This window comes from Numenius arquata, chromosome 24 (assembly GCF_964106895.1).
Source record: "Numenius arquata chromosome 24, bNumArq3.hap1.1, whole genome shotgun sequence".
Lineage (NCBI taxonomy): Eukaryota > Metazoa > Chordata > Aves > Charadriiformes > Scolopacidae > Numenius > Numenius arquata.
The window spans coordinates 4,573,604-4,586,877 of NC_133599.1; the positions used below are offsets into that span (position 1 = coordinate 4,573,604).

Consider the following 13,274-nt stretch of genomic DNA (forward strand, 5'->3'; position numbering starts at 1 on the left):
ATGCTTTAGGTTTTGTTTCATGTGCTAATGTCGCTGATAAATGCAAAGAGAAGGAAATTTATTTATTTCTTCCTGCTTAAACATGGATGCGTTTTTCTCTGTGGGCTGTTTGGAGTGAATTTTCATGCCTTTTCTCCTACAAAATGCATAATGTATTTGTGGTTTGAACAGACAGTTAATGCTCTTGGTGGTGGTGGGGAGAAGGGAGGGCAGTAATGTTCACGCCTCCCTTCCCGAGTCCTTCGTGTCCTGCTTTATTGCATCAGTCTCTCTTTTTCGATGTTAAGTCTGTGTCGTCTGACCCTTCAGCCCTCGTCGTCTGTTCCTGTTCTTTTGCCTATTTTGCTCCTCTCTTGCTTTTAGTTGTTCTTGAGCTACAAAAAGGCATGACACCAGCACTTAGGATGCTGAGCAATTGGGGAAGCAGATAAGGAAGCTCCTGGTGGTGTTTTCTAGACACTATTTTTTCATTTTACGATGGCAGAATAGTCTGCTGATTTATCGTGAGATACCTCTGCCCTCAGCCACAGCTGCTTCCAGCCACTTATTTTGGATCCAGCCATCCATGGCACATTTCTGTCTCGCAATGTTTGGTTAAAACTTTCCCTCTGCTTGATCTGCAGTACCTTTAAAAACACACATTGAGAATTCCTGAGCTTGCTAACCTCTAGGAGTTACGTTTGTTTTTGCAGACTTCTGTTTCAGGAAATACCCCAGTTCGTACCGCTTTAAGCACAAATAGATTTACATGAAGCTCAGCCGGGTAGATGATTTTTACAAAAAATCCAGAGGGGAATTTTACAGGAGCAAACGTCTTCTGTGGAAACATCGTAGTGGAGCAGTTCAGTTGCCTGGAAGCAGCTTTCTAAAAACATTGTCAATAACAGAGTAAAATCTCACACGCTCCAGTATTAAAATGATGGATGAAGAAGGAATATAAAGCTGAAAGATGCAGCGAGATCACTTTCTTGTGGGTTTTTGTTTATGAAGTGTTCTATTTTGGGTTTTATATTTTTGACAAGTGCATTACTTTTAAACTCTTAGTTCAGTTTTCAAGGTGGCTGTAGTGCTCTCAAGAACAAGGCTGGAGTTTTTGAAATCTTTGCCTCGGTTTTTAGGAGAAAGATGTGGCTTATACAAAACCTGTTGGGTTCATCGCGAGTTCTCACCAGTTTTCCACCAGTTTCTGACCAGGTTTGATGAAGAGCATGTGGAATCGTACCTTCCTGCAGACCCTGGTGTTTTCTTGGTAGCCTGGCTGTGGGTGGGAGAACCACACAGAGCCCAGTTGCAAAGTCCTTGCTTGGTTGGTGCTTCCAGCTTCTCAGCTCCCCACAGGATGGGGTACAGAAACGATTGAAGTGAGGTGTTTCATCTTCCCAAACATTTGGGGATATTTAGAAGAGGGGGAAAGCATTTCTATAAGGCTGAACTGTAATTTAATATCCTGCTGAGGAAGAGAGAAGAAAGCCAGAAGCTTCTTGCTTTCCTAAAAGTTAAAGAAATCATAGAATCGTAGAATTGTCTTGGTTGGAAGGGACCTTTCAGATCATCAAGTCCAACCATTTCTTCCCCAAAGTGAAAGCATTAGAGGTGCTTCAAGGGCAAACAGGTTCCTCGCAGACTCATAGTTTGGGTTGGAAGGGACCTTCAAAGCCCATCCAGTGCCACCCCCTGCCCTGGGCAGGGACATCTCCCACCACACCAGGTTGCTCCAAGCCCCCTCCAACCTGCCCTTGAACCCCTCCAGGGATGCAGCAGCCACAGCTTCTCTGGGCAACCTGGGCCAGGCTCTCACCACCCTCATTGTAAAAAACTTCTTCCTTAAATCTAGTCTGAATCTCCCCTCTTTTAGTTTCAAACCATTCCCCCTCTCAACAGGCCCTGCTAAAAATGACCTACCCGAGTGCAATCTAGGCAGGACCTCTGGAATCTCAGGGAGTCTTGGAAAAACACACGGGAACAGCTTCTTCTTATGCCCCTTCCTTTTCAACATCTTGAGGTTTCGACAATAGGAGGTCCCTGCAATGTGTCAGTTGTGGTCCTGAAGGGCTTCCGAAAAGCAAATGACAGCAGCAAAGTGAAGAGGTGGAGCAGCGACTTTGCTTCGGTAACTCCTGCTGTCTTGAGTGTGGGTATTTAATTAGTATGGAGGAACCAGGCAGTTGAGCAGAGCCAAAGCAGAAAGAGCCATCACGTAGAGCTCAGGTTTGTGCACTGCACAAACTACCTTTGTCTGTTTTTTTTTAATTGGAAGCAAATGAATCATGCAGATTGGGTTTAAAGCGCTATAAATCTAAGTGGGCTGCTGAGAAAAGTGGAAGCTGACCATCTGGAGGCTGCGAATGGAACCGGGCGGCGAACCCACCCGCAGAGCTCCTGAAAGCTTATTGGACATATGGGGATCGTTTTTCTGTGTTTTTTTGAACTGTTTGGCGTCGTTGGGCACCTGTAGGAAGGAAGGAAGGAAGGAAGGAGGCCTGTTTGTCCTTACTCTGCTGCTGGCAGTGCCGGGATGGAGATGGTGTGCTGCGGAAGGACGGAGGAGATGGTAGGGACCAGGCAGCTCCAGCCAGCTCTCCTGGCCTGCTCTGTGCCCGAGGTCCTGGTGTGCCTTGGGTGTCACCTCCTGGTGGAGTTTGGGTTTTGCTTAGTGTATTTTTTTCCCTTTTATTTTGGCCTGGCTTTAACTGAAACTTTGTGGAGTGTGCGGCAGCGGGACATCCCTGTTCTGTGCTTTAGGATGGGACGTGGCACTGGAGCAGCAAAACAGCAGGTTTTTAATAGGACAAGTCTTCATTAGACACCGACTAAAATCCTACAGAGGAGTCTTAGAAATAGGTTGGATGGGACCGAAGGGTCGTGTAGCCTCTTTGCCCAGCCCTGAGGCAGGATCAGATCCACCTAAACCATTCCAGACCAGTGTTTGTCTGACAACTTCTCAAAGTCCTCGGAGAGGGACAGCTCTAGAGTTAGAAAGCTCTAGGTTAGAAAGTTAGAAAACTTCCCCTTATTTCAACCAAGTCTCCCTTTCTTCAGTAGAAGCCCTGTTACGGTGTGTTAGGGACGAGGGTGTAGTCAGATGGACTTCAAGGGGCTGGAGATTCTCCATTGTAGTGTCTGATGGAGGAGCATAAGGGCTGCGGTCCGTGGTATGTACTTACCAGGGCTTGAAAAATTGGATGGAGCCCATATGAAAGCAGAGGCATTTCTGCTGGCGTTCCCCTTTGTGGTCTATAGACGGGCATCCTACGAGCCCAGTTTCTCTCTCCCAGCTGTGAACTGTGGGGGGATGCAGGGATTTCTGCAGGAATGCAGCCCCTGGGCCCTGGTGAGAGCTCTATTTTTCTAAGAAGAAGTTTTGAAATTTGAACCCGTATGCCTTCTGGCTGCTGGAAAGGAATTTTCTTTTTCCATCTCTGATAAATACATATGTCTGAGCGCTCGTGTTCAGGCTCCTCTCTGGTTTGTGCTTGGAGAGGTGATGCAGGGAAGGGAGGCAAACTCCCTTGCCTGGGACGGCTCTAGCACTTTTGGCTGCCCCAAACTCTCCCAAAACAGAGACAATAAAGACTTAAGCAATAAGACTTTCCAGTACACAGTCTGTGATGGGGAAAGACTCACCATAATGATTCCGGGGAGTTTTACCACCTGATGATCTCTGTCGCAGGAGGGAAGTCTGGGGATTTCACCCCAAGCATCAAAGCCCTGACGGGCTTAAAATGAGACTAAATTGCAGTGAAAATGGGGGAAGTCTTCAACAATTATGTTATTAAAGGATGTTGCGTTCTCCTTTCTGAGCCTTCGGGCAGGTGTTCAGAGTTTGCTTTAAAGCACCCTTGAGGGATGCGGTCTCTGTGCCAGGGAGGGATGAGAGAGGGACAGTCAGGCAGTGGAAGTCCCTGTAGCCAGGGCTAGTGTGACATGAGCGGTGCCTGCCCTGGGTGGCTCTTTGGCAGCTCCCCACGGCTCCAGTGGGGCTGGAGAATCCTTCTCCAGAAACTGGCCGGGAGCCTCCCTGGTGTGGGGGAGGCTGGGGCTGGGTCTGTTGCCCCATGGGCTCACCGGTACCCACATTCCCTTCCCTCTCAAAGGAGAATAGTGCCATTTACCAACCTTTTAAATGCCTCGAGACCGGCAGCTAAAGCTGATTGATAGGTGTAATCTCTGTAGTTCTCTCTTCTCTCCCCTCCTCACTCTGTATGTGTATTTTATGTGCAGACTTCTTTATTCTCCAGTAACTTCTGTCCACTCGTACGTGCCTTCCTTCACCACGGCTGCCTCTGCCACTCAAGTGTAGAGCCTGTTATTTGAATTTTGGCACTAACAGCGATGCTGTGCTTTCCTTACCTTCTGAAATACCTCCCTTCTGCATGTGGCTGGTGCTGCTTCTTGCCTCCTTAGCCTTTCCTTCTATACAAGCTGGAGCTGCAGAGCCTCTCCAGGACTTCTCGCTTCCCTCGTGCTTTTCACGTGGCTGGAAAATGATGCAAATCCCAGATAAAACCAAAGGGGAGTTAGCATGCGTGGCTCCTGCCATCCGTAGAATGACTTAACACGTTAATAGGATTAAAGTGCCTGGACAACAGAGCAAGTTCTGCAGCGTGGTTGTGAAGTGGTGCAAAATATTGACTGCTCTTCCAAGCTGGTATCCAAAAAAAAAAATAAATCACATGTTCTCAAAGCTAAAAAGGAAGGTACTTTCACTGAATTTCACTGAATTTTTAGAGTTGGAAGGGACCATAAAGATCATCTAGTCCAACTCCCCTGCCGAAGCAGGATAAAACTTTGATCAAATTCAGTTTCTAAAGTAGTACTTCGAACTCCATCAAGACCACTACGTTCTCTGGGTGTTTTTTTTAATGGGAGCTGTTCTTAAAATGACAAATTCAACAATGATTCTTTCAGCTAAAGTTTAAGCGACTAACAGTTTGTACTAAAGATTTTTGGGTGAAATTGTTAGATAAGTATTTGTTCCTCAAGTACTTTAACAGAACTCCCCCTGTGTATAACACACAGTAGTAAAACTGGAAGCTTGAGGTGAATTTAATTTTAGAAAAGGCTCTTTTAAATCTGGCAACATTCCTATTTTGCACCTGCAAGTGCAGTGTATTCGGCTGCTTGTCTTTCCGCTGATTTTTAGCCTGGCAGATGCTGCACGTGTTAATTGGGTCTGGCTTTCGCTGTGGAGGTGCTCTCTTGTCACTGGGACAACTCTTCCCTCGGTTGACCTGAGACCTTGGCTACAAGGGCTCGTTAGTGGAGTGATCTAATTGCGCTGCTTCCTAATTCACGAACTGCACGGGACTTAACGCACCTCTTCTCTTAAACCGGGTGGCTTGCGAGCTTCGGAATTGCAGGGGTGGAATGACTGTTATAATCAGGATAAGTAGGATTTGAAACAATTGAAGTTTAAATCTAAAATGACGACGACAAAGCTACAGCAGATAGAATTCGTGCTGCGGTTTGCCTATCGTATCTTGCAGCCTTTTATTTTTGTGGCACCCCCAAGTGTGGGATGCTGCTCACGAATAACACACTGCCTTCCCCAGGTGCTAGCAGGATTCACGGGAATCCAGATGAGCTGTATCCCTTAAACTTTAGCATGGTCCCTTGATTTTTGAGCTCAAAACAGGCTATTCCACATATAGCACCTGTTTCCCGTAGAGCACATTTCCCATATCTGAATGAAGCTTATTGTTCCCAATGTTTTTGAAGCTTTTTCTGGGTGGGTCGGTTGATGAGTTCACGAGGGGGTGTCTGTGCCTGGTACCTGGCTAGTGAGATGGTGAAAACGGATCCAGGCTCCGTTTCAAACTGAGCTCTCTGCTTCCCCGCTGCTTTTTTTTTTTTTTTTGTCTTATTTTTGCATTTAAACTTCAATGGTTTGAGCGAGGCTTGGAGCAGCTCTGTTCTTCCCCCGTTCTGACGCGCTGACCTTTGTCACCCCCTCCCCAGAACAACGACAACGAGACGGCGCTGCACTGCGCCGCCCAGTACGGCCACACCGAGGTGGTGAAGGTCCTGCTGGAGGAGCTGACCGACCCCACCATGCGCAACAACAAGTTCGAGACCCCTCTGGACCTGGCCGCGCTCTACGGGAGGCTGGAAGTCGTGAAGATGCTCTTGAACGCTCACCCCAATCTCTTAAGCTGCAACACCAAGAAACACACTCCCCTGCACTTGGCGGCTAGGAATGGGCACAAAACAGTGGTCCACGTCCTCCTGGATGCTGGCATGGACAGCAACTATCAGGTATTTTGTGTCTGTGTGCAAAGGGATGATTGCTGGGGATGGAGAACCCCAGGAGCTCCACCTAACCCTCAGGGATCGCTTACGGAAGGCGAGCGATAGCTTTGTTTTCCCTCTGGGCTGTTTGTTCAGCTCTTGGTTGCTCTGAGAAGCTGTTCAGAGAGACTCTGGTGCTCTGCACGCTTCACGCCTGCTTCTTGGTTGGACAAAAAGCCCCAGACACATAGCGAGGGAGGAAAAAAGAGGAAGAAAAAGCCCTTTTGCCTGAGCTATTCTGCCCCGCAATTCTATGAGCTCTTGATAGCGATGGAGGCAAACTGTGTCTCTTCCTATCAAGCCACTTGTGAGTACGCTGTTGGCACAGCAATGGCTTGTGTGTGATGGTCTTGTCTCTCCTTTTCAGGACGCGACCTCTCGCTAAGCTGAGGAAAGCCCTTTCTCGGTCTCTGTCCTGGGCCCGCGCGTCTCTCTGAAGAGACCACCCCCCATTCTCCATCCCACATTCTCAGCATTGTAATAATATCCACAGTCTGTCCGCAGTTGTAGATATTGTCACCCACACTTTGTATGTGATGCTGTATATTTATTGCTTCTGTAACCTTCTCAGACGTGCCTCCATCCCCACTCCCCCCTCCCTAGCTTCATGCTGTTTTTCCATTTAATTTGCAGACTGAAAAAGGCAGTGCTTTGCACGAAGCTGCTTTGTTTGGCAAGACAGATGTGGTACAAATATTGCTGGCTGCAGGTGAGAGAACGATCCCCTTTTGAAGCAATGACCTGGTGATTCCTTCACCCAGAACTTGGGGAAACCCTTTTAGAGTGGCAGCAACCAACCAGCTATGAAAGCTCCTCGGAGAGGGTTGTAGGAGAGGTTCTCTCAGCGTGTTTGGCTCTAGGTCTGCCTTGCTAGAGCATTTTTCGGTCCCCCAGTGATGATGACAAAGATTTGACTTGCTGAAAGACCTGAATTTGCACATAGTTCAAGAAATATTCTCTCTTTGCCTTCTCTACGCCTGTTGCCGCAGGTATTGATGTGAACATAAAGGACAACAGAGGCCTGACAGCTCTGGATATTGTGCGGGAGCTTCCTTCGCAGAAAAGCCAACACATAGCAGCTCTCATCGAAGGTGAGTGACGCGGCTCCGTGTGGGGGCAGGAGGGAAAAGTTAGGAGTGATAATTGTGCGAGTGGATTTTGTTCTCTAGTCCTGGGAAGCGCTGAAAGCAAAGCAGCTTCAGGCCACGTCCCTCGATGAGAATCTTGCAGGTGTTGGCAGGAATGATGCTTAAATCTTGGATGAACTGTCTCCAGACCGAATGTTTGCAGGGGGAGTTCTGGGGGGGAATTTAAGGGGATTAGCTCCCTTTGCTGAAGGAGCGTGGCATGACTTTTACAGTTTAAATGGGCTTAATTGAGCTTTGTTTAACTCACTTTAGAAGTTAATTCAAATTAAGGATAGCCTAAATCTGCTTGCCGAATGCAAAGTAATAGCTTTAGAAATGGTTTTGGATTAACTCTCCTTTATGTGTCTGTGTAGGCAAATAGTCATCCCACGGAGCTTCCATCCTACCCCTCGCTTCATTGTGAAGCTCGGGCATGGATCGTGCAGATGAGATTTACAGAAAAGGCCTTGATTACTTGTGGTTTATAAAGGAGCTTGGCTCATTGTGTCTGCCCAAGTCAGGCAATGAAATGTGGCATCTTAGCTAAATTTCTTACCTTGTAATTATGCTGTCTCAATTTCCTCTCAGCTGTGGGGAGAGGAAGATCAGAAGCGTATGCAACTGGTGTGCATTATTCATGCTTAGCATTTGAGAGCTTTGCAGGTTCAAAGGCACTTTGCAGACTTTTAATTAAGCTTTGCCTGTGAGGCGGGTAGGTATTATCTCTGTTCTGAAACTGAAGACACAGATGAGCTTTAAAACTAAAGTTCTCGCAGGTAAATGCTGACGGTTCGCTCCTGTGAGCGAGCCCAGCTGCGTGAGGCGTTACTGTCTGGCTTTATTCATGTAAGCTGGATGTTCCCGGCTGTGCCTGTGGTTAGGGGGCCGCAGCTAGAATTGGTTTCTCTGCTCTCTCTTCTCAGCAGACCAGATGCCGACTCTGGTTAGTGATGTAGCTTGTGTCTGCAGCATGAAGTAATCTGCTCTGTGACGTCGTGGCCGTACAGGAGCTTTGCAGCTTTCTGATTAAAGACTCTGTAAAAGTTCAAAGAACCCTCCTTAACCTTGGGCATGTGATTAAAGAGGCTGTCTGCTTCTATTTTTGGCATCTGAGCTGCAAGTTTTAATAATGTACTTCGGTTATTATTTATTTTTTTTTTTAAATTTAATAAGCTGACAGTTGGCCTTCCACCCACGAGGGAGGAACCACCATATGCTGGAGTGATTGAAAAAAAAAAAAAACCAACAACAAACTAGATTGACATAAACCCTGTTGCCCCATCTCATTGCAGATTACACGATTGGGAAGAAAAGTGCCAAAGCTGTGGAGAAGACTGTTCCAGCCCCGCTTGCTCCAGCCACCGATCCCGTCTGCCGGATATCTCAGGGTAGGCTTCCACGGAGCACAGCAGTCACTAACACTCTTCTTTTTCTGAGGGCAGAAGCCCCGAGTGATGTATTTGTGTGTCTCCCTCTCCCAGGTGACGTGGAGAAAGCAGTTACAGAACTGATCATCGATTTTGATGTGAACCCAGAAGAGGAGAGCCCCTATGAAGCTTTATACAACGCGACATCCTGCCACTCCCTGGACAGCCTCGCCAGCGGGAGATCTTCCGATCGGGAGTCTGTCAACAAGGAAGGGGAATCAATGGGTCCCAAAGCAGCAGGAGTCAGGCCTGTACGTAGCTCTGTGTGTTCATCCCTGCTTGCCTTAGAAGGATGGGTAATTTACCTCCATTTTCATGATTTTGTAGCCAGCTGCAGATCCCCCAGCTTGAGGAAACCTTTAAAGCCCTCCTTGACGTTGATTAGAGCAGGCGGGTACCTTTCCTTTTCACTGGCCCGTTCACATGCCCGCTGTCACATTGCCCACGAGTAGCCACTTCTACATGCCTGGTTTTCACCTGGTGCTGCGTCCTGCTGTTTTCTGGCAGCTGAACATGAGGCTCTAAACTTGAGGAGGAACTTCTTTCCTGTGACCCTGGAAGAGGCTGCCCAGAGAGGTGGTGGAGTCTCTGTCTCTGGAGACATTCAAACCCCGCCTGGACACGTTGCTGTGCGACCTGCTCTGGGTGGACCTGCTCTGGCAGGGGGTTGGACTGGATGATCTCCAGAGGCCCCTTCCAACCCTGTATTATTCTGTGATTCTGTGAATCTGGTGCCTGTGAGTTTTGGTTTGTCAGGACATTGCCCTTAGCTGAAGGGCTAACTTCTCCTCTAGAAAAAGGCTTTGGAAACTTGTGTGTGCAGCCTTTTTCTCATCTGTCTTGTTCCCTGCTTGGCCCAAGAGAACATTCTCAAGAAATTATCTATAAGAATATGCTGTTGGAAACTACTTGGCAGCCGAAACGGTTTTTGTGTATTACTTGCAGAGGTCTGTAGAGGGTACTCAAGGCTTTGCAAGGCCATGCAAAGCTCCTGGAACTGTCTCCAGAGAAGTCCTCCTCTCATTCTGTTAGTTGCATCTGCTGCCCCCTTAGCAATCTCCCCCTTAGCTGTGGGGCAGACGGGGTGCTGGCCTCACAGTGTGCTGTGTCAGCTTCTGGGTTTGTTTTCGGGTTGGTTTTACAAAGCCCTGCTCCGTGGATGTAGTTTTGGACAAAGGGTTGTTACGGTTTGAGAGAACCCATAACAGTCTATTGTCATTAGACAATTATTCTATCACCTGATGACCCTTCCCCAGCCGGAAAGGGGAATCGGGGAACACAAGGAAACACAAGGGTTGAAATATAAATAGATTTAATAGACTAAGACTAAATAATTAACAGTAATACTAAAGAACCAGTATTAATCCCGATACTGATATAAGATATACAGGAATTATACTCAGCCAATTCTATCAGTAGGAAGCCGTGTACTCCCAGCAGGGACAGCAAATGTGGGACACTGGGAGCGCAATGGCTTCAGGAGGAAGGGAAGGGCTCAGGGCTCCGGCACCGGGGCAAGGAGTTCTCTGGACCCGCCGCCATCAAGGGAGAGGGAGAGCTATGCAGCAAACTTTTCTAATTTATATTGGATGTGACGTTCATGGTATGAAATAATCCTGTTGGCCAGGCTGGGTCAAATGCCCAGGCCTCGCTCCTCCTTGTCCCTGCTCCTGGCAAGGCTCGAAAACACTAACCTTGAATCCCACAGAGCCTGGCTGGCTATAAAGTAAATATTTTCACAAATCCAGACACTAGAGTCTTCTAAATTTTCCCCAGCATTAGAAGAAAAGTTAGTCCTGTGTCTCTCGACCCAGGACAAGGGTAAAGCAGCAACGAGCAATTGAACTGCTGGTGGTGCTGTAACCATGCTTCTCTGCAAAGAGGTGTGTCCTTTTCCCTGAACTATTAGGAAATACAGTAGAAATGAGACAAAAGGTTTAGAAGACTGGCGTTTCAAGCAGATCTGTCTTTGGGGTATGCAGTACAAGATGCACTAAGTCCTGTCACTAACTCAGTCTTGGTGGCTTATATCCACCTTTGTGCTGTCCTGTGCTAGTACCGTCTGATGTGAAATAAGCTCAGCACTGTCACAAATCAGAAAGATGAGAGGCTGAACTGCTGTGGAAAGGGAGAAGAAAGAAAGATGCCCTCCAGGAGCTTGCTGGAGTTTTTTTTGGAGTGGGTCACCTCTGCCATCTCTCCCTGTGCCATTAGATGGAGCTGTTGCAGGGCAGGAGATGACCTGGGGATGTGTTTCCCTCTGCAGCCAGAGCAGGCGGCAGCTCTTGCTGCCCACAGGCGATCTTGGGCAGTTTGAGGAATGCAGCACAGCATTGTCTCTCGATCTCTAGGGTTTTTCACTATAAAAGGTGCCTCTGGAATCATTTATTCGTGTTACTGTTAAGTTAAGTGATGAGTCTTCCCTTTCTCCCCATCCGCATGAGTTCGTTACTGACCTTCACTGTGTAACGCTGAGATTTCCAGTCTGGGTCTGAACGAACTGGTTTAAGTAATGAAGCGATAAACCTGTGTACACAGCACCTTCCACCCCAGCAGTTTTATTCTCCTGAGAGCACAGTTGGTGCTCAGGTGGGTCTGAGCTAGCCTCATGCAGTGCCACCGGTGCCAAGCAGGAGCAGGTGGTCTGTGTTATCCACCCACAGGGTCAGTCTGCAGAAAGGGCTCTCCCAAATTGGTGTTCTGCTGGAGAGGAGGAGGAGGAGGACAGTGACCGGTGACAGGACAAGAGGGAACGGGCACAAACTTGGATGTAGGAAGTTCCATCTAAACACGAGGAAGAACTTCTTTGCTTTGAGGGTGGCAGAGCCCTGGAAGAGGCTGCCCAGAGAGGTCGTGGAGTCTCCGTCTCTGGAGATGTTCAAAACCCACCTGGATGCCATCCTGTGCAACCTGCTCTAGGTGGGCCTGCTTTGGCAGGGGTTTGGACTAGGTGATCTCCAGAGATCCCTTCCAACCTCTATCGTTCAGTGATTTTGTGAGGAGGAAAAGCAGCGACCATCGCCAAACTCTGAGCTGTTAGGACTGAACTTCTCCACCCAGAGTAATCTGGGGAGGTCCTTACCATGCTGCATTCACAGCAGGGTGGACGTAGTGCTGGTGGGAGCAGAAGGTGGGACGTGCTTTAACACGACGTGCAGTTGACAGTGGTCTTCTAAACCGCAGAGAGAGCGTCCACCCCCACCTGCCAAGCCACCGCCCGATGAAGAGGAGGAGCAGCACGTGGAGAAGAAGATAGGCCATGGTGCTTCCTCTGAGGTACGTGGGACTCGATCTGGGGTGTTTTATAGGAGTGTGGCTTAAAGAACAGTTTTAATAATTTGGGAGGAGCCAATTCCCTCGCGAGTCAGGTTGCGAATTGGAAGTTTCCTTTCACTCTGGCGTTGCTGCTCTCACTCGCCATGGGAACTTCCTTTGTGCGGTTCTTCCAGGGCACCTCGGTGTTGACCTCCAGCCTTACTCTCCTATTCTTGGCTGAGAATTCCCTTAGGAAGAGATTTTTCTGAATCGCGTTGCGATGTGGACCGTTGCCCGCTTGTAATGATCCCACCAAATGCATCTTCACTTGAGAGTGAAACCCAGAGGGCCGTTAGTTCCTGCTGCTTCTGAGCTTCCAGCTGTGGAGGAGATGCGTGGGCTTGTGGGTCCCGCTGACGTGAACAGGGATCAGGGGCTTGAATCCAGCCGAGAATCTGGCCCCAGCATATGTTAAAGCTGTCTCTGCAGAGGTCAATGCGTGTGAGCTGCTTTTTGATGAAACCAAAGGTCTTTTATTCTGCATTGTTGCTCCTGGGCTTCCTATTGCTCATTTTTATTCACTTGCCTGTGAACCTGAGATGTGAGGGCTCTTCAGGAGACCTGTGCGTGGGGGTGTGAAACCACAAATGTGTCTTGGCAACCTCTGACACCCAGGATAATCTTCAAAGCAAACCAAAATCTTGTGGATTTCCTTACTTTTCCAAATGCAGTAGGTTGGATGTAAAACAAGTGGAGAATGTGCCGCCTCTCGCTGTCGGAACAGGCTCTGGTTCACCAGACGCTTTGCTTCAAATGTGTTGATCTCCTGAAGTTCCTACCAGGCATAAATGCGATCTGTTTTCTTGAAGTATGTCAAATCTCTGCGAGACATGAGTAAACATTATTTGCTTTAATGGAACTGCCTTTTTATAGAGAGAGTCAAGCTCCAAACAGTGCATAAACAGTAAAATGGAAATGTGAAATTGTGGCCTGATGTCTCCGCTGCTGTTGAAAGGGTTTTGCAGCCTGTGATACCCCGGTCCCGTGGCCGGCCCTGGGCAGAGCAGAGCTGGGTAATGGGTCACGGCATAATTAGAAAGCAGAACTCGTTCATGACGATAAACACGAGGGAGGGAAATGTGCCTTGACTGCTCCTGCTGAGTTATCTGGCCATATT

General features: G+C 48.1%; 1 protein-coding gene across 3 annotated transcripts in view; it reads left to right on the plus strand.

The window, feature by feature from the left end:
• ANKS1A (ankyrin repeat and sterile alpha motif domain containing 1A) overlaps positions 1-13,274 on the plus strand; it is a 111,902-nt gene that overhangs the window by 31,451 nt on the left and 67,177 nt on the right. For 2 of the 3 annotated variants that reach the window (XM_074163346.1, XM_074163347.1), the window contains exons 5-10: positions 5,959-6,255; positions 6,922-6,997; positions 7,278-7,379; positions 8,708-8,803; positions 8,897-9,093; positions 12,026-12,118. In XM_074163346.1, coding sequence (XP_074019447.1) covers positions 5,959-6,255; positions 6,922-6,997; positions 7,278-7,379; positions 8,708-8,803; positions 8,897-9,093; positions 12,026-12,118 — 861 coding nt within the window. Of the gene's footprint in view, positions 1-5,958; positions 6,256-6,921; positions 6,998-7,277; positions 7,380-8,707; positions 8,804-8,896; positions 9,094-12,025; positions 12,142-13,274 lie in introns of all 3 variants that reach the window. The other variant, XM_074163348.1, reaches the window with a different exon arrangement.